This window comes from Bos taurus, chromosome 10 (assembly GCF_002263795.3).
Source record: "Bos taurus isolate L1 Dominette 01449 registration number 42190680 breed Hereford chromosome 10, ARS-UCD2.0, whole genome shotgun sequence".
Classification (NCBI taxonomy): Eukaryota; Metazoa; Chordata; class Mammalia; order Artiodactyla; family Bovidae; genus Bos; species Bos taurus.
Genome location: NC_037337.1, coordinates 21,488,691 through 21,513,529, shown reverse-complemented (window position 1 = coordinate 21,513,529; position 24,839 = coordinate 21,488,691). Strand labels below are relative to the sequence as shown.

General features: G+C 55.5%; 1 protein-coding gene and 1 non-coding gene across 3 annotated transcripts; both read right to left on the bottom strand.

Annotated features, from left to right (window-relative positions):
* Positions 1 to 3,011: 3,011 nt before the first annotated feature.
* On the bottom strand, positions 3,012 to 24,748 carry MYH7 (myosin heavy chain 7). 2 transcript variants are annotated; one of them, XM_024997290.2, is made up of 40 exons: positions 24,704 to 24,748; positions 23,480 to 23,532; positions 22,912 to 23,120; positions 22,515 to 22,658; positions 21,868 to 22,024; positions 21,689 to 21,716; positions 20,796 to 20,904; positions 20,614 to 20,706; positions 20,448 to 20,511; positions 19,928 to 20,026; positions 19,587 to 19,690; positions 18,813 to 18,951; positions 18,594 to 18,712; positions 18,330 to 18,479; positions 17,902 to 18,072; positions 17,000 to 17,309; positions 16,666 to 16,733; positions 16,248 to 16,335; positions 15,514 to 15,631; positions 15,246 to 15,369; positions 14,835 to 14,971; positions 14,343 to 14,598; positions 13,500 to 13,742; positions 13,177 to 13,353; positions 12,228 to 12,373; positions 11,050 to 11,140; positions 9,963 to 10,352; positions 9,617 to 9,743; positions 9,343 to 9,461; positions 8,164 to 8,360; positions 7,414 to 7,597; positions 7,072 to 7,237; positions 6,822 to 6,946; positions 5,954 to 6,262; positions 5,524 to 5,727; positions 5,277 to 5,402; positions 4,910 to 5,185; positions 3,907 to 4,002; positions 3,672 to 3,806; positions 3,012 to 3,144 (listed from the first exon to the last, which is right to left on the bottom strand). In XM_024997290.2, the coding sequence occupies exons 3-40, from the start codon at positions 23,110 to 23,112 to the stop codon at positions 3,127 to 3,129; spliced, it is 5,808 nt and encodes a 1,935-aa protein (XP_024853058.1). In that variant the 5' UTR covers positions 23,113 to 23,120; positions 23,480 to 23,532; positions 24,704 to 24,748; the 3' UTR covers positions 3,012 to 3,126.
* On the bottom strand, positions 7,939 to 8,015 carry MIR208B (microRNA mir-208b). Its single transcript, NR_030938.1, has one exon. It is a non-coding gene; the product is annotated as a microRNA mir-208b (primary transcript).
* Positions 24,749 to 24,839: the final 91 nt, after the last annotated feature.

Sequence of the window (24,839 nt, the reverse complement as noted above, 5' to 3'; positions counted from 1 at the left end):
CTGCCATCCTCTGCTCCCATGTGGGATGGGAAGGGGGTGGGAGAGGCGTTAATCCCTGGGGCCTGAGGCAGGAGGGGTGAGGGTGGCGGTGTTCCCTTCCGCCTCCCTGGGCTGCCAGAGGGTGCAGGTGCTGCTGAGGCTGGCTGGGGCCCTGGCAATCCCCGGGATTTACACCAGCTGGGCCCCAAGCTTGGCATTCCACAGGGTGGGGGCTCTGCAGTCAGCTCCCGTCTTCCCAGGTAGAACCCTGGTGTCACCTCTCAACCCTCGTGGGGCTCATACTCACATGTCCTTCTTGGTGGGTGTCCCCAAGCGCCCCAGGCCCTCGTGGCCCCCTCCCCGCCTCCAGTGATGCCACCTCTCAGAGGCAGTAGCCGTGCCTGTTATGACTAAGTGGACATTGTGTTCAGGAAACAAAGCCAGACTCCGCTGCCCTGGCTTTCCCTACACCCTCACACCCAAGAACATGCTCCCAAGCTCCCCCTCCCAAACTATCTCCTGTCGCCTCTCAATATAGCTCTAGAGTGTGGAGGTGGGTAGGACGACTTCTCTGCTTTCCACCAATTACGTGGTCTCTCCCCCCGGGTCTCCAACTCCCTAGGGCCCTCCACTGCCCCATTGTTGGACTCAGGAATACACATCTGTCTCCAGGGGACCTGTACCCTATATCCATGTCCTTGGGGGGATCCGAGTCAACCCCACATTCCCATCTCCTGCAGGTGCATATGCCAACTCATTTCCCCCTGGCATGAAAGCTACTTGTCCCCATCTCCAGGTCACTCGAGGACCTAGTACGCAAGCTGGGGGTTTAGTCTGCGGTCCAGTGCGTCACTGCCTAGTACCCATTGCCCTGGGGACATGATAAGGGGCTGGGAACATCAGGTCAGGCTTGGTCAGAACCAGGTGACAAAGACTAGGCTTTGTCCTCAGGGAACCCTATGTCTTGAGCGAGCCAGACTGGGTATAGATGGAGTTGGGGGGTGGTGAGGGGTAGACAGGCGGTTCCCACTGTCTCCTATGGAAGGGGGAAGAAGGGAGGGCTTAACACGGTTCCAGGGTTCTGCCCCACCCGTCTGGTCTAGTTTGCCGTCCTCTCCCTATCCTAGCCCCCTCTCACATCCATCCCTACTCTCTGTCCTCCCGAAGCAGCTCCTCATTCTGCTAGGAGTCCTGGAGGGTGAGCGTGCCGGTTGGACACTCCTGCCGCAGGTAAGGGGCCGAGGAGAGAAGCCCTGCTTTTGCCTGGCTCCCTGTATGTCTGTCCTTCTCTGGGTCTGTCTCCCTTCCCCTCTGCCTGGTTCCCTGTCTCAAAGCTGGACCTGGGCTCCCGTTCTCCCTGGCTCCATATTTCTGCCCATTGCACCGTCTGACATGCCTGTATTTCCACACGTCTCTGCCTTTCTCTGAGCCCAGCCTCTGCTCACCCTCTGCTTGTCCCATCTTAGCCTGCACATCCTGCTCCTGGGTCTTCATCCACTCTTCTTGAACCTAACCGTTCTCCGCTTTCCTGATTTTGCTGGCATCTGAGGGTGACCCAGGATTCTTTCCTGTGACCAGTACCAGACCCTTGGCTCTTCCGGCTTCTCTATCCAAGGCTCGCCCTCTCTGTCTCCTCTCCCATCCCCTCTCAGCACCCTCCTTTGGTGGCCTGTCTGCTGCGTGGTCGCTGGCTGTTCTCTCTGCCTGTTTTCTGCTCTGGAAGCTTGGATTCTCTGAGTATCCCCTGCATCTCCCTTTTCACACGTGTCCCTGTTTCCTCCACTTATTTCCTCATTGTTCTCCAAGTCTTTCCTAAGAAGACTGGTGCTAGGCAGGGAAAGTGGAGGAGGATGTGAAGAGAAAGATGGGACAGCCTGTGGGTCTTTCAAGGGCACCCACCTCACTTCCTCTATATTTTCTCTCTGTTCGTTTCCTTGTTCACCATCCTCCATGTTCTTGAACCTTCTCCCTCTCTCTCCACTGCCCACCTGCTTAGGACTTTCCTTTTTCCTTCCCTGTTGCCCTTCTTTCATCTTCCTTTCCTCCCTGGAACGGGCACTTACTCTAGCTGCTGCATTGGGAGCTCAGAGCCCTGAGGGGCTGGGAGTGGCCATGTGTAGCACATTGGGAAGGATTCAGGCCAGGGCCTCCTCAGCCCCCGTGCTCTGTGGTCCAGGCCTTCCCTAAGCAGCCCAGGTGTGGCAGTGAGTCTGGGGGAGGTGGAAGACTGGGCTTGTTTAGTTGAGAGGGAGCTTACTCCTCTACTTTCCAGCCCTCTGGTGATCCTCCTCAGCCCTTCTTTCCCCAGGGTCCTGCTCATCGTGACCCTTCCCTCATTTGCCTGCCTCCCCCTCAGATGACCTGCTCTAAATGGGCCAAAGAACCTCCATCTTCCAGCAATACCAAAAGCTATGGTAGGAAGTAATGAGGGAGAAGAATAGAGTGTCTTGGACCACGGGCCAGGTCCCAGGAGGAGATGGGAGGTAGGCTGGAGTGCAGTTTTCCTGGTCATGATGGGAAGGTAGTTGGAGACAGTGGAGGCTGTGTCTGGAAGGGGATGAAGCTACGGGTGAAAGTCCTGTGCCCTCTCAGACACTCACCTCGGATGGGGCCTGGGGGCTCATTACTCTAAGTGGGTCATGCCTTGGAGGGCACCCTCACACACTAAACCTCCTCCCCATGGCCCAGCCCGGGTACTGTCAGCAGTGAGGGGCGGTGTTGATCAGATCAGGGGCGTAGGTCAACACAGATGGGCTCACATGCTCTGGGAGAGCTTTAAGGGCTTCTCTAAATCTCCTGTAACCCCCAGGGTCTCTGGGCCAGGGAGAGGGCTGACAGGAGAGGTGTCATCTGCTGAGGAGGTGACAGGAGACCATGGCAGTGCTACACCAAGGATGCTCGGAGCCTCCCAGGCTCCCAGGGAGGCCTCCTGGGTGTGGCCTCCTCCCCTGGAGCCCCCCTCCCCGTCCCGTGGTCATGTCCTCGTGTTCCTGTGGCTGGCAGGCTGTGAAGAAGAGTCTAGAGGCAGGATCTCACTTCAAGGAAAATTGCTTTATTCTGCTTCTTCCAAAGGGGCAGCTCTCCAGGCTCCGGGACTGGGAGCTTCAGTTGCACCCTCAGGATGGGGCAGACCAAGATGTGGCACGGCTACTCCTCATTCAAGCCCTTTGGGAAGGAAGCACAGTCCACACTAGCTCCAGAGAGGTGGGTGTTGGGCAGGGATGGGCACTGAGGTGGGGAGTACCACAGTGTGGCCTGAGGGAGGCCCCGAGGTGGTGGGACATGGGTCCTAGGGGTCAGTGTGGAGGGGAGGGCTCTGGAGGGAAGGGCCCTGGGCTTAGATGGAGGGATGCTGCCTCAACAAGGACAAGGTCCTCTGGGATGTACATCTTAGGTGGGAGTTACAAGACTGAAGGCCTAAAGCAGGTGGAAGAGAAGTGGAAATAGCAGTTGGGGGAAGATGGGACACACTAAATGTGTGTCAATTACGGTTTCTGCTGACCACCATAGGGCTGGGAATCACAAAATCATTGAAAGTGAGAGCGGGAAGAACCTTAGAAATCATGGAGGACTGAGTTACCTCACCTCTGGGGCTGTGGGGTTCGGGTGCAGTAGTATGTGAAGGGGAAGAATCCTGGTGTGAGGGGCTATGTCTGAGGGGCTGAGGGGTTGCTGCCGTGGGGGGAACCCACCTTGGTGCCGATGTCACGGCTCTTGGCCCGCAGCTTGTTGACCTGGGATTCAGCGATGTCCGCCCGTTCCTCTGCCTCGTCCAGCTCGTGCTGCACCTTGCGGAACTTGGACAGGTTGGTGTTGGCCTGTTCCTCCTGTGGGGGTTCAGGGTGATGGGAGGATGAGGTGAGGAGCCAGGGTTATGAGACTGCCTGGTCCCCTCCTCCAGGCCTGGGCCCCAGCAGGATCACTCACCGCCTCCTCAGCCTGGCGCTTGTAGGCCTTGACCTTCAGCTGCAGCTTGTCCACCAGGTCCTGCAGCCGCAGCAGGTTCTTCCTGTCTTCCTCAGTCTGGGGGTCATGGGGAAGGGGGTGGGCAGCAGTGAGTATGGCATGGTCATAAGAAGCAGTATGGCCCTTCCTGCATTCATCGGCTTTACCCTGAAGGTAATATCCTGACCCAATTCAACTTTCTGATCCTCACCAAACACTTGTGTTCTCCTTACAATTTCTTACCAAAAAACATATACATACTTTTAATAGTATGTGCCAAGAAAGAGTCTAGGGAGCTGATGGGCCTCCTGAAATTGTACACAAAATTGTGCATGGGCCTTGTTCTGGAAGTGGGCCCTGGGGGTCCTGGGGCCCCACGGAGGATAAACCCAGCATGAGCTGGCAGGAACTCTGGGACTGCAGGCCTGATGGGACTTCCTGGACTGCTGGGAAATGACATAGACTTGATCTAGGTTAAGGACAAGTATGCATAGAGGGATGGCGACTTTCTGGACTGGAATGGAAACAAAATCTAACTGATAGTCTAATTCTGGAAAACACCGTGAAAGCTAAAGTCTATGCTTCCCAGAGTAACTGAAAAGTTCTGAGATTCACTCCAATGGCTTTGGTGTATTTTGGTGGTGATGATGCCAGGCTAAGATTTGGCTACATATTTGCTTTCTGGTCATCTGTGCTGGGTGAGCTCTGCTGGAGCTCCGGGTGTGTCCTGAAGGGACAGGTTGATGGTGAATGTTGATGGGGAGCTTGAAGGCCAGAAGGCTCAGAGACTGCCCCCTGAGCCAGGGGGTATTCAGGGTAAAACAGGGCTGGGCAGAGTAGAAACAGGGTAGCCATAGGCTGTACTCCGGCTCTTTGCCCTCTAAGAGGCTAAGAGAGAACACTTCATCCCTCTGGGGTGGTTGTCACTCTGGCTTCGGGCCATGATGCAGAAGGCCCGGTCTGGGAGCAGCTGCTGGGCCCGCACCTGGTACGTGAGCTCCTTGATGCGCCGCTCGCTCTTCCTCATGCCCTTGACCGACTCCGCATTGCGCTTCTGCTCAGCCTCCAGCTCATTCTCCAGCTCCCGCACCCGGGCCTCCAGCTTCTGCAGCTGCTTCTTGCCGCCCTTGAGGGCGATCTGCTCCGCCTCGTCCAGCCGGTGCTGCAGGTCCTTGATGGTCTGCTCCATGTTCTTCTTCATGCGCTCCAGGTGCGCACTGGTGTCCTGCTCCTTCTTCAGCTCCTCCGCCATCATGGCGGCCTGCACACGGGAGAGAAGTGATACTCGGTCTAAGTCTTCCAGTCCAAGAAAACCCTGGCTTGGTGTAGGCAGGCCAGGCAGGGGGACTCACATCCGTGATGGCCTTCTTGGCCTTCTCCTCGGCATTCCTGCACTCCTGCACCGCCTCCTCCACTTCAGTCTGAAGCTGGGACAGGTCTGCCTCCATCTTCTTCTTCTGGTTGATGAGGCTGGTGTTCTGAGGGTTGGGGTGGGCAGAGCAGGAAAAGCAGCATTGAGCATCCACGCATGTCTCCTGAAACTCACCTGCAGAGACCTGCCTGTGCTCCACTCTGGGACTGCCCTGGGGCGCTGCTCACCTGGGAGTGCAGCAGCTGCACCCGCTCGCTGGTCTCGATCAGCTCCTGCTCCGCCAGCTTCCGGGACCGCTCTGTCTGCTCCACCACGGCCCGCAGCTCCTCCAGCTCGGCCTGCAGCAGGTTGTTACGCCGCTCCACGATGGCGATGTTCTCCTTCAGGTCGTCGTTGGCACGGACAGCGTCGTCCAGCTGGATCTGGGTGTCCTGTGCATCAGGAGAGTTGGCATGAGAGAGGGAGTTGAGCTCAACACATCAGAAGGCTGTTAGCTGAACTGGATGCTGCAGTGAGCCTGTGGTGGTGGCTCGGGCAGGGCCTGTGGGAGGGGTCAGTGATGGCCCAGGGGCAGGAGGGAGCTGGTGCTGTGATGATGGGATGCCACTGCCCCTCTCTGGATGAGGCAACTTCCTGCTTCCAAAAGTCACCGTGTACCTTCAGTAAGCTCTGGAGGCTCTTGACTTGCTTCTGGGCCTCGGCGGCCAAGCGGTTGGCATGGCTGAGCTGGATTTCCATCTCGTTGAGGTCACCCTCCATCTTCTTCTTCACCCGCAGGGCCTCGTTGCGGCTGCGCGTCTCCGCGTCCAGGGAGGTCTGCAGCGAGTCCACCACCCGCAGGTGGTTGCGCTTGGCCTGCTCCATCTCCTCGTCCTTCTCTGCCAGCTTCCGCTCCATCTCTGCCTTGATCTGGTTGAACTCCAGCTGGGCCCGGAGGATCTTGCCCTCCTCATGTTCCAGGGAGGCCTGGAGGGGGTTGGGAAGAGAAGGTGTGAGGCAGTCAGGGCACAGGATGGGGCCAGGGCGCTGTCCATGAATCGTGAATACAAAGTGAGCTCAAGAGTGGTGTAAGTGGTTCAGTCAAAGAAGCAGGAGGAGGAAGAAGAAAAGAGAACTTGAAAGGAAAAAAAAAAAGGCCTAAGAGAAGGTGATTCAGGCTCTCACAGAGGAGAGTGAGCTATAAAGACAAAGAAGAAAATGAAGAGAGTGGTGTTGCCAAGGAAACAGAGGCAATCAGGCACAGAATGTAAAAGCTCAAAAGAGGGAGGCAGAGGTGAAAAGAGGGGGAGTGAAACAGGAAATCTTGTCTAAGACGTAATAGGTAAAATGTGTGAAGGGAAGTGAGTGACCGGTTCGTTTGTTCGTTCCACAATATTTGTTGAGTGCCTACTAAGTGTCAGGCACTGTTCTAGGCTCTGAGGGTGGACCCGTGAACAAAAGAACGGGGAGATGAGAACAGGGACCATAGCCTAGACCTCAGCTTCTTCTCCCACCCCTTGCACCTCCTCCACTTCTGTGTGCGCACCTCGGCCTCCTCCAGGGCCGACTGCAGCTCCAGCTTCTCGGCCTCCAGCTGCTTGCGGACCTTCTCCAGCTCGTGGATGGTCTTGCCACTGGAGCCCAGCTGCTCAGTCAGGTCTGAGATCTCCTCTGTGGGAGGGGTGGGCGGCTCAGTCGGGGGCTGCCTGCTCCAGGGCGGGAAGGCCTCGAGGAGCTGCGGGGCGGTGCCACGTACGGACCCTCCCTGCCCCGCCCCTCCTGGCCCACGCCCGCACCCTGCAGATTCTTGTTCTCGCGCTTGAAGGTCTCCAGATGCTCCAGGGACTCCTCGTAGGCGTTCTTGAGCTTGAAGAGCTCGGTGCTGAGGGAGCGCGCCTCCTTCTGCGAGGACTCCAGCTCCGACTGCGACTCCTCGTACTTTTGCTTCCACTCGGCCAGGATCTGCAGGGACCCAACGGACGGAAGAGGCTCAAGGGGCAGCCCCGGCCCCACCTCCGGGACCCAGGTGCCCCTCCTAGGCCCAGCCTCCCCTAGCCTCAGCCTCCTGGGGGGATGTTCCTGACTCCCTCCTGCCGGCCTGCTCTGCCCCCTAGCTGTGGCCCGCAGCCCGGGCCCACCTTGTCGAAGTTCCTCTGCTTCTTGTCCAGGGCGGCGGCGGCCGCATTGGAGCGCTCCACGTCCACCATCAGGTCCTCAATCTCGTTCTGCAGGCGGTGCTTGGTCTTCTCCAGCGAGGAGCACTTGGCGTTGACGGCCTCGACGGCCTCCTCGGCGTCCTGCAGCCGCTGGGCCAGCTTCTTCCTAACCGTGTTGGTGAGGGCCGGGGAGTAGTGGTGGGAGAGGGTGGGAAGGATGGAGGGTGTGGATTTGGACAAGGGGAAACATGGTGAGTCTTGTGGAAAACAGTCTTCGAAAACTCAGAAGTGTTGTTGGGGAAGCCTGAGGAAAGGCCCAGGGGCAGAAAACAAGGCAGTTGGAGAGTCTGGGGGACAGGGTGTGAAGACCCACAGCGCCCAGGGGGCCTCCTGTGAGGCAGCCCTCCCACCTTGGCCAGCCTCTAGGCTTGCAGACTTGGAGGACACATGCAGTCCCAGCACCCCCGTTCTCACCTGCCATGGCACCCTGCCCCAGGTGGGTGCACTCTGCCCTCAGACAAACCTTTTGTTCGTCTTATATTCGGATGAGAAACATAACGCGAGCAAAAAGCTTCCCTGAGAGGAGAAGGAGGTGGGGCCGGGGCAGGGTCCTCTGCATTGTCAAAAGCTAGCTAAGCATCCATCCCCGCAGCCGGCCCCAGGGAGCAGTGGGCTGGGCTGCGGCCTGCTGACACAGGGGCCCCTGCCAGAGACAGGCTGCCCGGGACTCACTTGGCCTCCTCCAGCTCCTCCGTCCTCTGGATGGCATCCGTCTCGTACTTGGTCCTCCACTGGGCCACCTCTGAGTTGGCCTTGGACAGGACGCGCTGTAGCTCGGCCTTGGCCTCAGTCTCCTCCTCGTACTGCTCCCGCAGCAGGTCACAGTCATGCCGGGCCGACTGCAGTGCGTGGGCCAGGGCATTCTTCGCCTGGGAGGGGTGGCACCGAGGGGTGGGCTCAGCTTACCCTGTGATGCACTGCTTGACTCCTCACTCTAATTTCAACATCCTCCCACAGTCTCACCTGTTTCTAAATCCCTGGACCTGGAACAGTTTACCGAGTACTGTTAACAAAGAAAGTCCATACAGGGCCTCACTGTTTACAAAATGCTTTGTGCCCATCCCCCTCATGCTTCTCACGCAGCAGGCTTTATCATCCTCACCGCCATTTTACAGCGGAGGAGATGGAGGCTCAGAGATATTAGGCAATTTCCCCAAGATCACCAAGCTCTTAAGAGGCAGATTAGGATTTGAGCCCTGACCTTTTTAAAAATTCATATTCTTTACCCTTTTTAATGAGCCCAGCAAAGTGCTCGAAATAGGATCCAGTTGAGTTTCTTCCTCCAGTTTTCAGATTGCCCTGCAAATCCCAGGACCACTTGTACAGTTCCTGCATCCCATACCTATGCCCAGCCAAGGCCATCGCACCTCTCTAGTTTATTTCCTCTCTTCACCTCATTCCCCCCAGCCCCACCTCTTACTCCATGCCCTCCAGAGATGGCTGCAGAAAGGCAGAAGGCCTCTGAATGGGAGGTAGAATTAGGAAGCATATGGTAAAGCCTGGGATTCCCAGGGGGCTCAGTGGTAAAGAATCTGCCTGCTAATGCTGGAGACACAAGTTTGATTACTGGGTCTGGAAGATCCCCTGGAGGAGGGAATGGCAACCCACTCTGGTATTCTTGCCTGAAAAATCCAATGGACAGAGGAGCCTGGTGGGCTACAGTCCATGGTTTTGCAAAGACTGGACTCGACTGTGTGCACACACATACACACGCACATGGTAGGGTCTCGGCATTTTCTTTTTGGAAAATGGGAAAATACTGGGTAGACAGCAAGCCTCATTCTTGGGAAAGAAGTGGTGGATGCAAGGCCAGCCAGTACGCTGGACGAGTGGCCTGACTCTGGGCCTTACCTTAACCTCCTCTTCCAGCTGCCTCTTGAGGTCCTCCAGTTGCTGGGTATAGGTGAGCTTGCCTCGGGTCAGCTGGGAGATCAGCGCCTCCTTCTCATCCAGCTGCCGGGACAGCTCACCTGAAGAGGCACCGAAGCACACTCAACTCTCGAGGGTCAGTTACTCCTCTCTCCTCCACCCCTCCCCTAACCCTCAGGCCCCATTCTCTGGAGAGATGTGTGCATACCCAAGCCTGGACTGGCTCAGGAACTCAGAAGACAAGGGTAGGGCTCACCGTTCTCGGTCTGCAGCTTGGCCCGTTGGCTTGTGAGGTCATTGACAGAACGCTGGGTCTCCTCAGCCTTGCTTCGGTGCTCATTCATTTGGTCCTCTAGGGTCCGGCACATCTTCTCCAGGTTAGCCTGAGACGGGAAGGAGAGTTATACGGTGTATGCAGGGGGCTGATGGGGTGCGAGCGGTGCAATTAAAGGAGCAGGGAAAGAGGAAGGCATAGAGGAAGAGTCCAAGAACAGGGTAGAAGAGGAAAGCAGGAAACTGAACAGGACAAAGAGAGGAGATGTGGACAGAAAGCAGAGGCGCGTGGAGGGAATTGGAGGAGAGGAGAGGAGAGCTGGGCCCACCTTGGCCTTGATGATCTGCTCCATGTTGGACGTGACGTCGTCCAGCTCCAGCTTGAACTCGCTCTTCTCCTTCTCCAGCTTCTGCTTCACGCGCTGCAGGTTGTCGATCTGCTCGCTCAGCTCAGCCACGCTGTCGGCGTGCTTCTTGCGCAGGGCGGCTGCCGTGGCCTCGTGCTGCAGCGTGGCCTCCTCCAGGTCCCGCCTCATCTTCTGGAACTCAGCCTCGCGCTTCTTGTTCATCTCGATCTGCACGGACGTGGCCCCGCCGGCCTCCTCCAGCCGCTCGCTGATCTCCTCCAGCTCTCGGGACAGGTCTGAGCGCAGCTTCTCCACCTTGGCCCGGGCGGTGCGCTCAGCCTCCAGCTCCTCCTCCAGCTCCTCTATACGTGCCTGGGTGGGACACGGAGGGGGCTCAGACCCAGCCCCTTGACCCCTCCATTGGAGCCCCCTCCCGGGGCTCTAGAAGGCTCCTGGCTTGTCAGCTTAGTCCCACCAGGGGACAAGTAGAAATAAAAGGATCACCTCAGTGAGATGGTTTGGATAGTTGAGTTAGCCTGCCTTTGGGCCAAAACATGCTACATTCTCTTTATGGGAAGGAAAGTGGTTGCTCTTGAAGAAGGACAAAGGGACCAGTGTTCCAGGGATAGTTTAGGCAGTTTTGTGGCAAAAATAATTGAAGTTGGAATGAGAGAGCCAGGTTCGTCTGACCGGACAGCTAAAGACCCAACACAGTGTCCACTCTAGAGGTAAGAACTGAAGTCACAGCCCAGCTGGGCTGAAGGGGCCTGAAAAGCCATGGGGAACAGCGGAGGACACAGAGATCCAGAGGCTGGCAGTGCGCTCCCCACGGTCACCAGCTACACCAGAGCTGACCTAGGAAGCTAGGATTTCTGTCCCCAGACCGGTGAGTGTTTCCAGATCTCTTCCTATGTCATCCTTGGATCAGCCGGCCCTCCTGGAAGTGTTCCACGGGAGATTTGTGATAGCCAGCATCTCCCTTCACAGACACAGAGCCAGTGCCTGTGATGCTGGGCGAGAACGGCGTGGAAGAGGGTCGGGAGGCTGAGGACCAGCCCAGGGGCCTTACCTGAAGCTCCTTGAGCTTCTTCTGCAGCTGACTGCCCAGGGCCTGCTCATCTTCAATTCTCGCATTGAGGGCATTCAGTTCAAAGTCCTTCCTGCGAGGAAGAAGGGACCGTGAGGCAAGGAAGGCTGATCGGGCTTAAGGAGGGGCTGTCAGTGGTTGGAGATGGTAATGAAACAAATGAGGAGCAGGATTTCATGGGAAAAAAAAAAAAAACCAGCTTCCAGGGCTGCTGTAGGCTCCTTGAAAGTGTAACACCTGCTGGAGGACTGAAGTTCAATGGGAAGTACAACAGGAAGAGCACTGCAGGTGGAGGGACAGGACCTGGGCTCTGAGATGCTCCCTTCTTTGGTCTGTAAAACGAGGGCGTTGGACTAGATTGACTCAAAGGCACCTTTTAGCTCGGATGGTCTTTAATTCTCTGTTACTTTGGGCAATTTGGTAACCTTTCCAAGCCTTCCTTTCCTCTTTGGTAAGTGGGGTTAAAGTACCATTCTTAAAAGGTCGTTTGAGGATCAGTGGGATCATACATTCATTCATTCAACAAGTACTGTGCCTGGGGAAGTGTGAAGACTTTCTGGGGAGGCTGTTGATCAGGATGAGTCTCAGAGCCTTTCAGAGTCCTGACCCTAAAGCAACAGAAGATCTTTGATTATCTGAATATGTGCGGCAGACTCACTCTTTGCCAAGTGTGAAATGTGGATCTACACATTTTGGAAGGTCTTGCAATAAGAATTGGAACCACAAGGCCATTAAAGAAGTAGCCAGACCCTGCTCACAAGTGGTGGCTGACCACGTTTCTCTGTGGTCCTCTGGGCTCTCTGTGAAGGACCTGAAAGGACTTTCCTGAGAGGCTTTTGTGTGGAACTTTCCTGTGTGTTATGCAACTGGTCTCCAAAGAGACTTGTGTATAAAGGGGGCGAGTGCCCAGCAGGAAGAGAGGGCTGGAGGGATCCGGGTTAGACTTTTGCCAGGGAGGCCTGCTGGGGCCTGATGTGCATGTCTGGGGGAGGAAAGCTCTCTTCCTGGAGGCTCTGCCCACAGTTTTGCACCCTCTTATGGAGGCTGCATGAGGCTGTTGCCTCTGAGGATGGATCTGTTGAGTCAGCTAGTACTTCCATGCATGGACCAGGATGCTGGGTGGGGGAGGAGGATGGGTGATGGGGCAGGGAACACGCTACTTTTTGAGCCGCTCATCCAGCTGCTGCTTGTCGTTCTCCAGGTCCATGATGCTCTCCTGGGTCAGCTTCAGGTCACCCTCCAGCTTCCGCTTGGCTCGCTCCAGGTCCATTCTCACCTTCTTCTCCTGCTCCAGGGATCCCTCCAGCTGAAGAAGAGAAGGACCAGTGTGACCTTAGGCCAAGTATCCTGACTTGATAATTTAGGAGCTCGTTCTTTCTGGGGTTGAGGGATCCTTAGAGGTGTCAAGACTTGGGAATACTTCCCCAGAATTGGCCAAATGTGGCCAGGGGACTGTGAGAGTGCCTAGCATGGAGGGATGCTCAGTAACTATGATAAATTACTGAATGAATGACTATAGGGTAAAATCCCAAAGCTACTTTCATTTAATCTGCACCCTGTAAGCACCTAGTGGGTTCCAGGCCGTATCCTAGGCACTGCAGATGCAAAACTGAATAAAACCAAGTTCCACCTAAAGGCAGCTTCCAGTCTATGGCTGGGACCAGTACTTCAATAATGATAACACAGAGCGATAAAGAATGATTCAGTAGAGATATACTCAAAGGACTACCTATGGGAGCAGTGATCACTGAGGACCAGATCCTGGCTAAAACATAGAAGTCCAAAGATCCTCCTCGAGGATCTTCACAAAATTCCCAAGGAAATTTATCATGTTCTTATGAGATAACCCTCTAAATTCCATGGTTGAACGGAGACATATAGGCTTGAACCTCAAGTGAAATAAAGAAGCCCATCTCTACTGTTGATCACATCAGCAAGGTGAGATGCATAACTCTGAATTGATCACCCCTCTCCTTGTCTATTCCCCAGTTCCCTTCTAAAAGTATCAGGAGAGAGAGCACTCTCTAACCCCACATCCCCAAACACACACATGCACACACAGACACTGATGGACTTGGTACATCTAGGCCCTTGTGATAGTCTACTTACATCGTCCACATGCTGTTCCAGCTTGACCTTGGCCTTGGTCAGGGTGTTGACCTTGTCCTCCTCAGCCTGAAGGTCATCCAGGGCCTGCTGGTGGGCCTCTTGCAGAGCTTTCTTCTCCTTGGTCAGCTTGGCAATGATCTCATCCAGCCCAGCCATCTCCTCTGTCAGGTTCTTCACCTGTTGACCAAGAACCCCATCCCCTCTAGGGTCAGACATCACCAACCTGGAGACATCTATGGAGACCTCCAAAGCCAAGGGCCAGGACCACACTCAGGTCCGAGGATCCTGAGACTTGGTCTGGATTCAAAGGGAGCTGCCCTCACCTTGTTCTCTGTTGCGTGCTTCTCCTTCTCCACCTTGGCCAGTGTCAGCTCCAGGTCATCAATGTCCCTCTTGAGCTCAGAGCACTCATCTTCCAGCTTGCGCTTCTTGGCAGTGAGCTCAGCGTTCATCTCCTCCTCGTCCTCCAACCTCTCAGTCATCTCCTTCACCTTTGCCTCCAGCTGGATCTTGTTCTTGATCAGCTGGTCACAGCGTTCTTCTGCATCAGCCAGGTTATCTTGTTCCTGAGGGCAAGGTGCAGAGGGGAAGCTATTCGGTAGATGGGGTGGATGGCAAAAGCATGGAGGGACAGGCTCCACCTTCACTGTAAGAGGGCAACCCCAGGATCTCCCCAGCTGAGAAGAACCTCAGAAGGATAGAGAGGGCAGGAGATTTAGGGCAATGTGACAGGAGCACTGAGGAACGAGAGCAGAGAGAAAGGGAACCAGAAGTCTCTTTATCTGGCCCTCTTCCTCTGGTCGCCTCCATCAAAGGGGAAGGAACTGTATTTGTTGATGCCAGCACTTTACATATTTATAGCCTGGTGACATGGGCAACTTTATTCCCTGTCTACAAATGAGGACATGGAGACCCAGAGATAACACATCATTTGCCCAAAGTCACAGAATTATTAAGCTATGGATCCAGGTTAAATCCTGATGGAAAACCTATATTTTTAAGGTAATGCTTTCTCCCCTTCCCTTTCTTTCTCTAGAGACCTCTGTGGAGGCCTTTGGAAGTGTTAATTCCAGAATCCTCTGCCTATGAGGGCACAGGATGGTGATCCCCCAGGTAGGGAGGTGCAGGGTGTGTGGGAGATGTGGGCAGAGGCCTGAGGGTCTCACCGCCTGCACTTGGAGCTGCAGGTCGTTCTTCTCCTGCAGCAGGGACACCATCTTCTCCTCCAGCTCCTTGCGCCGAGCCTCTGACTTCTCCAGAGCCTCTTTGAGGCGCCCAAACTCCTCCTTCATGAGAGCTATTTCCTTCTCTGTCTCTGCGCTCTTCAGCAGTGGTTTGATCTTGAAATAGAGCTTCATCCAGGGCCAGTTCTTGACCCCCATGAAGGCCCGAATATTCCACTGGATAATCAGCAGGGAGTCTCTGCAGGAGCCGAGTAAGAAGGGCGTTGAGACAGCCTCTTCCCTCCTTCCTGCCCAGAGGCCCTGGCTCCTCCATCCATCCTGCACTGTGACAGTGGGCCCCACGCCCACCACTGGTGTTTGTAGCTGTGTTGTGGCCCTTTGTCACTTGAAGGTCTAGGGTGCTATTTCTCCTTCCACTGCTCTGAGCCAACCTGGGCCTTGGAGGCCTGAGACCCTCCCTTTAACATCTCTCACCTACGTTCCAGCAGCTTCTTGAACTCCATTCTGGAGAGCACACCTCGGGACTGAGCCTGGATGCGGGTGATGATGCGGCTCAGCCTTTCATCTCGCATCTCCTCCAGCAGCCCCAGCAGGCCCGCCTTGAAGAACACCTGCAGGGAAGTTGTGTGTGGACATGACTGGACAGGCAGGAGGGGGATGAAGAGGGGCTTATCTTAGGGAGGGTAACAAGGCCAGGAAGAACTGGAGGAAGGACGTCAGTGGCAGCTGGAGCTAGAATGGGGGAGCAGGGCTGTCTGGTCCATGGGGAGGGCTAGCACGTGGTTCAGTAATGCTTGTGAGATGGTTGGTAAAAGGAAAGGAGCCATAAAGTAAAAGGACAAGAGAGGTCTCCTTGTAGTCAGTTTGTTTCCTCCTTTTCTTTACCTTGGTGTGGCCGAACTTATACTGGTTGTGGTCAATGTCCAGGGAGCCCAGCAACTTCTCTGCCCCTTTCCTGCTGTCAATGAACTGGCCCTCGGGGATGGCTGCTGGGTTCAGGATTCGATACCTGGGAGGGAGGTGCCCCATGTCACCTATGTTCTGCAGTGATCGGCTCTGCCCACAGAATCCAAGGCCACTCGCAGTTTCTGCGTCCTGCCAAGGCTGCCCAGGCTCCCCCTGTTCCCTGAGCCCTACAGCACCCGGTACCCACCTCTGCCGGAAGTCCCCGTAGAGGATGCGGTTGGGGAAGCCCTTCCTGCAGATGCGGATGCCCTCCAGCACGCCGTTGCAGCGCAGCTGGTGCATGACCAGGGGGTTGTCTATCACCCCTGTGGCAGGAGGGAAGGGAGAGGAGTGTGTGGGGAGAGCATGGGGCTAAGAGCTGAGGGTTCTGGGTTCTGATCTTGGCTCTGTCACAGACTGGCCTGTAACCTTAGCAAGTCAGTATTTTTTTTTCTTGCTATAAATTTTGAGAGTAACCAAAAGTCTTTCACAGTCCTTATTTTATATGGTTTATGCCTATTTTCATAGGTGGTAGCCAGGGCCAATATAGACCATTTTCTAAGCCCTGGTTAGGTTAAGGGACTTGATCAAGGTCACTGAACTTAGCAGAGCCAGGCACCCGAACCCAGACACCTGAACTCCTCCATCTCCTTTTGATTCAGAAAGGGAAAAACAATCCTTACTTGTCTCATCAGGGGCTGTAAGGCACTTAGGAGGGAGTGTCCATCAAAGTAGTTACACATTACCCTGAGCTACATGTTCTAAATGGAGGGCAGCACTGGGGCCAGGGTGGGAGGCTGTCTGTGAGCCTCTCTGGGGAATAGGAGGGGAAGAATGTGATCTGGAAATCTCCGAGGTGGGAGCTCAAGAGGTGATCTAAAAGACCCTGACCTTGGGGCAGTGCATCTCAGCAGTGGGCTGGGCCTGGCTTCTTGGGCTCACCTGGAGACTTTGTCTCATTGGGGATGATGCACCGCACGAAGTGGGGGTGTGTGGAGCGCAAGTTGGTCATCAGCTTGTTCAGATTCTCCTGTGGCCCAGAACCCAAGAGGGAGAAGTTAAGAAAGTGAAAGAGAAGTAAGAAAGGGAGCAGAGGGGAAGGAAGGGAAAGAGAGAAGGCAAGGAGCTGGAGAGTGAAGGAGGGCTAGGGTAAGACACAGAGGAGGAGATAGTGGGAGGCGGAAGGGATAAAGAAGCCAGGGGAGATGAGAAAGGAGCAAGAGCCGAGGCCAGCAGATACAGGGGAGAGAAGACAGGGCGCAGACGGTCAGGAAGGGCCTGAGAAGACTGAGTGGGAGGAGTCAGGGCTGAGCCAAGCAGGGGACAAGCAGGGCTGGGGTGGCGCTGATCACACACTCACCCTGTGCAGAGCTGACACAGTCTGAAAGGATGAGCCTTTCTTGGCCTTGCCTTTGCCCTTCTCAATAGCTGTGGAAGAGAGAGTCAAGTAAAGGGGACGAGAAGGCATGTGCAGAGTCACGGCAGCGGGTGAGGAATCCCACCCTCTCCCCACATTTGGTTGCAGGCCATGATCTTCACTGTGGCTGCTCCAACTTCTCCACCCAATTCTCTCACTGCATCTGTAAACCCTGGGGCCCAGCCCAACATGGAAGTGGTGGGGGGCTAGCCCTTGACCTGCCTCAGAACCACAGTAGAAACCTGCTCCCGGTCCCTGGGTCCCAGTCTCCACTTACGTGTGTCAAACCCAGCATAGTTGGCAAAGAGGCTGCTGAGCATCTTGAGGGAAGACTTCTTGTACAAGTCCACCACCGTCTCGTTGAGCGGGTCTTTGTTTTTCTGCAGCCAGCCTATGATGTTGTAGTCCACCGTGCCGGCGTAGTGGATCAGGGAGAAGTGGGCTTCCGGCTTCCCCTTGATGTTGCGTGGCTTCTGGAAGTTGCTGGACTTGCCCAGGTGGTTGTCGAACAGTTTGGCCTTGAAGGTCATGTCGGTGGCCTTGGGGAACATGCACTCCTCCTCCAGGATGGACATGATGCCCATGGGCTGAGGGTAGAGGGGAGAGCGTCACTGAGCCTGCTTCAAGCAGATGGAGATGGACCCTGCCTGCTCTAGTGTCGATGGAGATGCCCCTTTGGCTATTAGCTGATACTTCAGCTCTGAGCAGTTACCTATTGACTGGCACCTGTTCAGACCTTCCCAAGGTGGCACTTTGATTTCAAAGGGACCTTTGTGAAAGTCTGGGAACATGGATGCTATAGGTGCTTTACACCCTACTCCATTGCCCAGGTCCCTGAGATGTTGTGGTTGAAAAAAAGTGCTCTCTTATGCTTCCCCATGCCACCCTCAGACTTCCTGCTCCTTGATGGGTAAACCAGGGTCGCTAAACACACTGGTGTGGGAGGCCATCCCTGAAGTGCCCATCCTCTGCGCATCCACTCTCAAGCTTTGGAACTCAGCTCTCCAGGACCACCCTGTCCTGGGTGGCCGGGATAGCACAAGGCTCTGGAAACTAGGGCTTGGGATTCTTCTGTTAGCTAGATCACGATGCCCAGAAGGGTGGGGCGGGCATTCTTCTGGGGCGTTCATGTGTGTGGGGCGTGAATGGAGAGTTCAGGCAGAGGGCCCGAGGCTGCACCTTCTCGATGAGATCGATGCAGGCCTGCAGGTCCATGCCGAAGTCGATGAACTCCCACTCGATGCCCTCCTTCTTGTACTCCTCCTGCTCCAGCACGAACATGTGGTGGTTGAAGAACTGCTGCAGCTTCTCATTGGTGAAGTTGATGCAGAGCTGCTCGAAGCTGTTGAACTGCAGGGTGGGGATGGGGAGGAGTGGGTCAGGCAGGCAGGGGTCTGTGGCCCGAGGGGTCAGCCCAGGGCTGCGTCCAGCCTGGCAATGGGTGTGGCTGGCTTCTCTCCGGTCAGGGCAGGGAGGGAGTGCCCCCTGAAGACACGTGGCTGTCTCCACCCCTGGGGAGCCCACGGCCTTCCCCAGGGCTTGGCCAACGGCGGCTGCCTGTGAACCAGTGAGTTCCTGTTCTCCCAGACCCTAGGCTCCCCACTCACGTCAAAGATCTCGAAGCCGGCAATGTCCAGGACACCTATGAAGTACTGGCGAGGCTGCTTGGTCTCCAGGGTGGCGTTGATCCGTGTCACCATCCAGTTGAACATCCTCTCATATACAGCCTTGGCCAGCGCCCCTTTGGCATACACCACCTGGAAGGTGGGGGAGAAACCCGAATGAGGGAGTGGTGGGAAGAGTAAATTGCAAAGCTCCCACGGCTGCACCGGGCCAGCCCCTCTGCCATTTAACATCTGAAGATGACCCACCTGCTGGACATTCTGCCCCTTGGTGACGTACTCGTTGCCCACCTTCACCCGAGGGTGGCACAGCCCCTTGAGCAGGTCGGCCGAGTTCAGCCCCATGAGGTAGGCGGACTTGTCGGCCTCTGGAAGGAAAGGGCGGATGGGAGAATTGGAAAAGGGATGCCTCCTCCCAGACGAAGGCTTCATGGCTCCATAGCTGCTCCCTGCACCCCTGGCTCCCACCTTCGGTGCCGTCAGGCTCGGCCTGCTCCTCTCGCTGCTTCAGTTTGAACTTCATGTTTCCAAAGTGCATGATGGCGCCCGTCAGCTTGTACATGGAGTTCTTCTCCTCTGTAGTGAAGCCCAGCACGTCAAAGGCGTTCTGTAGACAGGACCCGTGGTGGTGGACCCCAGAAAAGGGAATAAGGAAGGTAAATGAGACCCCTCTGCAGTTGAGCGAGATCTTATCTCCTGAATCTCTGTGGGTGCTGAGACTCCCATCCCCAGTGGGGAACCCCAAAACTAAGCTGGGAAGTATAATAGCCGGGTGGGTGTGGACTGCCTTGGCCGGGTGTCAGCATTTAGGCTGTTCTCTGGAGCTGCTCTGGGTGACCCACTCACGTTTCCTACCACTGTCCTTCTTCTAGGCCCTTCCCTTACATCCATGCCTGGATCTCTCATGTGTCTATACCTGTTCTTCACCTATCAGCCTGCTCTGGCCCCATGGCAGCTGCATGACCACCACCCGCCCCTTTCCCTTAGTAATGCTTTGTTTTTTGGCTTGTCTGTTTCTTTTCTCTGTCCATGGCTTTCAACCCTCTGGTTTGATTGAAAATACCAGTCACTGTCTAATCTCACCTGTATCCCAGCACACCCAGGTCACAGGACACATTCTGGCCCTCACAAAGGAACAACAGCCAGCCAGGGTCTTAGCTCGATTTCTGGGCCAGGGAACTGGACCCATTTGCCCCTCACCACCAATCCCCTTGCCTCTCAGCTGGGTCCTCACATACTTACATCAGTGGCCATGAGCTCTTCAGCGTCATCAATTGAGGCCACAGTGGTCTCTCCTTGGGAGATGAATGCATAGTCATAGGGGTTGTTGGTGATCAGCAGCATGTCTGGGGGGTGGGGGGAGAGACGTTAGAATGGGGGCACAAACCCCTGGCCCTCCCTGGGGCTATCTGCCATGACACATGACCTGCAAAAGAGCATATGACAAGGCTTAATGGGGTCCTGCATCCCACAGAACTGATCCAGCAGTGCGATAAACTCAGGGCCTGTCAACAAGCAGCTGCAAGTGGAGGGGACCAGGTTGCCATGGAAATAGTTGGTCTCAATTGGTAGCTGTGACTCACCCAGCAGCTCAGGCTTTTTGTTGGACAGGATTTGGTAGAAAATATGATAATCTCTCTCTGCTTTCAGCTGGAAAATAACTCTGGATTTTTCCAGAAGGTCTGTGAATAGGAGGGGAGAAGAAAGAGAAGAAGAAAAAGTTAGGGTTTAAGTATAAGGAAATAGAGAAAAAGGAATGATAAATGTAGAGAACAAGACAGAGGGAAAGGGAGAGACAAGAGAGGGAGAGAAATGCACCCACAGACGCACAGAGATCACACACAGATATAGAGACGGAGACGGAGTCCCAGGAGCAGAGGAAGGTCCCAGAGAAAGACACACAGACAAGCAGAGACAGAGATGGAGACAGACCAGAGGAAGTCTCAAAAGGAGAGGAATATGTAGACCTAGAGACACAGAGGCAGGGAGAGAGGAAGAGAGCCTGAGGGGCAGAGCTGTCCAGTGACACAAGAGAGAGACAGACAGAGACAGTTAGAGTGAGGGCAGGGTCAGGATGAGCCCTAGCAGATCTGTGACACTCACAGGTCTCGATGTCTGCAGACGCCAACTTTCCGGTCGCCCCAAAATGGATTCGAATGAATTTCCCCTGGAGACATGGAGAAAAGTGGTGATGAGTTGAGGGAGAGCTCCTGTTTGACACATCCCTTGACCAACCCAAATCCCAAGTCCAAAGGCAGGGCCCACTCACGAAGCGGGAGGAGTTGTCGTTCCTGACGGTCTTGGCGTTGCCAAAGGCCTCCAGGGCGGGGTTGGCCTGGATGATCTGGTCCTCCAGGGTGCCCTGCGGAGGTCAAGAAGGATGGCAGGTGAGAGGCCTCCTCCTCCTCCTCCCTTTCTGCGGTACAGGCCCTTGAAGGACAGTAGGCCTACCTTGCCTGTGGCCTGCTCCTTTTTGCTGCGGTCGCCAATGGCGGCAATGACCGCGAAGTATTGGATGACTCTCTTGGTGTTGACCGTCTTCCCTGCCCCGGATTCTCCGCTGTTGGGACAGTCGGGCTTATTAGGCAATGAACAAACATTATTTGAGACCACAAGCTTCGAGTCAGGAGAGCTTTATTTGGCAGGGGGAGCCCTGCAGCAGGAAGCCACCAGATAATATGCATCCCAGCCACAAAGCTGTGCTCTGACATACACAGGGTCAAGGGTAGCAACTAGGAAAGATGTGCTAGAAGAAGCGGATTTGGGCAGGTGGGAGACCTGAATTTGATCTTTGAGTTGGGAAGATCCCCTGGAGGAAGGTATGGCAACCCACTCCAGTATTCTTGCCTGGAGAATCCCCATGGACAGAAGAGCCTGGTGGGCTACAGTCCTTGGGGTTGCAAAGAGTCATACACAACTGAGCGACTATGCACAGCTCAATATGGTCTTGGCTGGGCAAGGTCAATTAAAGGAGATGGGCCCAGGCCATTTTGGAAAAGAATGGGCGGGGCTGGAAGAATGGGGAGGGTTTCTGAAGGGAAAAATGAAGGAAAATGAAGAGGGGAAGAAGACATGGTGTTCCCAGGCTTATGGATAGATGCGTGATGAGTTAGAGGGGCATGAGTAAAGAAGATGGGAGAGGAAAAATAAGAGGGATGGGGAGGAGAAAGGAAGGAGAGGAGAAAGGAAGGGGAGGAGCAAGGAGAAGGCCAGAGAAGACATCAGAGCTGGCACCAGAAGGTGGAGGGAAAAAGAACTGGGGGTCTGTGTGTGGGGGCTTGGGTCCTGATGGGGGGGTGGGCTCAAGGAGATTGTGGAAGGAAACAGGAAGTAGCCACACTCACGTAATCAGGATGGACTGGTTTTCTCTGTCTGTGGGGAGAAGATGGGGAGGACAAGTCAGGAGTTGCACAGGATGCTTTGTCATCTCCCCACCCTGCCCCAGCTCCCTGCATCTCTCCCAGAGGCCTGAACCCCTCGGGAGGAGGGGCCCTCAAGAAACCCTTCACTTGGGGCCTGTCACCTGTCAGCATGTACTGGTAGGCGTTGTCGGAGATGGAGAAGATGTGGGGCGGCGCCTCACTCCTCTTCTTGCCCCGGTAGGCGGCTACTACCTCGGCATTGTACACCGGCAGCCACTTGTAGGGGTTGATGGTGACGCAGAAGAGGCCCGAGTAGGTCTAGGGGAGGAAAAGAAGTGAGTTGCCAATGATGAAGTGGGAGGGGTGGCAGTTTTTGGAGTTAGAGAAAGGTCTTAGGAGAGGGAGAGAAAGGAAACTGTATGAACGCAGTCCATCTGAGCAGTCCCAGCCCTCAGGTCATTAGAGCTGCACCCCCAGGTAGTGCTAGTGGTGAAGAATCCACCTGCCAAGCAGGAGACATGAGTTTGATCCCTGGGTTGGAAAGATCCCCTGGAGAAGGAAATGGCAACCCACTCCAGTATTCTTGCCTGGGAAATCCCATGGACAGAGAATCCTGGTGGGCAACAGCCCATAGGCTCACAAAGAATCAGACATGACTGAAGCAGCTTAGCATGCACAAGGATGCAGGGATTATGACAGAGTGAAGTACTGCCTGGGCACAAAGGACAGACACGCTGGGCTCCAGGAGGTGGACATGCACGGAGCAGGAGGCCACTAGATTCAGAGGGATGCCCGGGGGTGCACCCACATAGATCATCCAGGAGGCATAGCGCTCCTTGAGGTTGTAGAGCACTGCAGGCTCGTGCAGGAAGGTCAGCATGGCCATGTCCTCGATCTTGTCGAACTTGGGTGGGTTTTGCTGCAACACCTGGTCCTCCTTCACGGTCACTGTCTGCAACAGTCCACGGACAGGGATGGGAGTTAGGCAGGTTATAGGAGAACCGTGTTCATGAGAAAAGAATCCAGGGTCCCAGAGAAGATAGACGGGATGTTGGGGATGAGAAGGGCTATTTGGAGACAGTACATCCCTACCCAGAGGAAGGGAGAAACAGGACTACGTGGGGTACATCCTGGTGGCACCCGCCAGGCACCCCAGGCGTGGGGGGGCATCCAGGGTGGCCTCTCACGCTGGCCCCGCCACCCACCTTGCCATGTTCTGTCTCGGCGGTGACTTTGCCACCCTCTCGAGACAAAATTGTGGCCTTGACAAACTCCTCTTTGTCATCAGGCACAAAGACGTCCTTCTTGAGGTCGAAAGGCCTGGTCTGGGCTTCCAGCCGCTCCTTCTCTGACTTGCGCAGGTAGGGGGCGGCCTCCCCAAACGCGGCCATCTCCGCGTCCACCATGGCTGCGGCTGCAAAGGGAGGGAGAAGAAGCTGACTGCCCTCCCCTCCACTCTTCTCCCCTGCAGCAGGAGCCCCAAAGCCTAACACAGTGCTCAGGGGTCAGCAGGGGTCACCAAGAGTCCCTCATTCCTTCAGCTCATCTCCTAGCCCTAGCAAATCTATTGGGGCAGAGGCGGAGGCTAACTTGGTCCAGCCTGGGGGGTTCTGGGAGCAGGAAGCTAACTATACACACTACGCACATCTCTGAACCTCTTCACTACCTGACTTCTTCACTAATCACAGGTAAGAACTCCTGGCCACCAGGCCGTGCTCCCTAAGGCGAGGCAGAAACTAGAGTTGTGTGTCTTCTCAGATCGGCTCTCCTTACCTTGGCTTCTCAAACGCGCCTTCGAGAGGAAAGGGGCTCAAGGTGGCAGGGGCCTGGAGAGAAGGAGGTTGGTCAGGGCTGTGTCCCTGCCTCACCCAGTCCCGCCCTTCAGCACCCCTCCGCCCCAAGGCCTGAACAGGGGTGGAGGTGATGGTGGGCTTCTCTGGTCCCGCTCTTTCTCTCGCTTTTCCTACCCAGGTTCTTGATGTCACCTCAGTGAGCCCCTCACTCCTCACTCCTGGCCGATGGCCCTGCCCTGGCCTCCCCCGTCTAGTGAGCCTTGCCTTTTCAGCCACCTGACATTCAACCAGTGGTCACACGGTTGGGGCTTTATAGCCTACAGAGCATTTTTATGCCAGTCCTCCTCCTCAGTCCTCACCCCATTCTACAGAGGAGGAAATCTAGGTTCATGAGCTTGCTTGTCCAAAAACACATCACAGTAAGTGGTGGAGCCAGGACTTGAACCCAAGTCTCACGACTCCGGAGCCAGTTCTCATCCATCCTGTCCCCATTCTATGGTCAGTTGTGGTGGACGTTGTTAGAGAGGAGCCCCCGTGGGCATCTTCTCATGGACACACCCATGGCACAGCTGAATGCGCTCCACGACAGACATGGGAGAGCTGTACATTCAGTCTGTGCCCAGCACAGAGACCGTGTCAAGGGTACGAAGACAGGACACCATGTTCCTGTGCCCGGGAGCAACTTTTGCAGGGAGGACACATACTCCCACCGGCTTGACTCCCGGCTGCGCACACGAGCCATTCTGTGTATGTGAATGTGGGTAGTTACCTAGTGCAAACCTCACAGAACTAGCTTTTACACACAAACTTCTGAAATAATTGTTCTCTGCCATCCTCTTGCCGCTTCCTGCTTGTCCTCGGGCCTGATCATAAACTCGTCTCTCAGTTGATATTTCTGTGTCTCAGGCAGTGAGGCACACAGCCTCCCTCACCAAACATTCAGACACACACACACACACACACACACACACACACACACTTCTGGTCTCACATTTGCAGTCAGACCCAGACATCTCCCCCTGTAACTCATGACCCCCCTTTCCCCTGGCACGTACACACATGTCTAGACCTGCCCGTGTGTGCTCCGTGACCAGACCTGACGCTTTGCATGAAGCCCTGAATGTAGTGTGCTGTTCCTAGAGGAGCCCCTTCCTAAACCTGGGCCCCTTATCCCAGAGGAGGGCCGCCAGCTCCCAGCCCCTACCTGAGAGCAGCAAGGAGAGAAGACTGGAGCGCAGGAGAGAGCTGTGGAGCCGACCTGGCCAGGCGGGGGCTGTATATATGGGGAAGCAGGGCACCCCCACCCCCACCTGCACCCAGTCCCCAGCCGGATTTAGAAA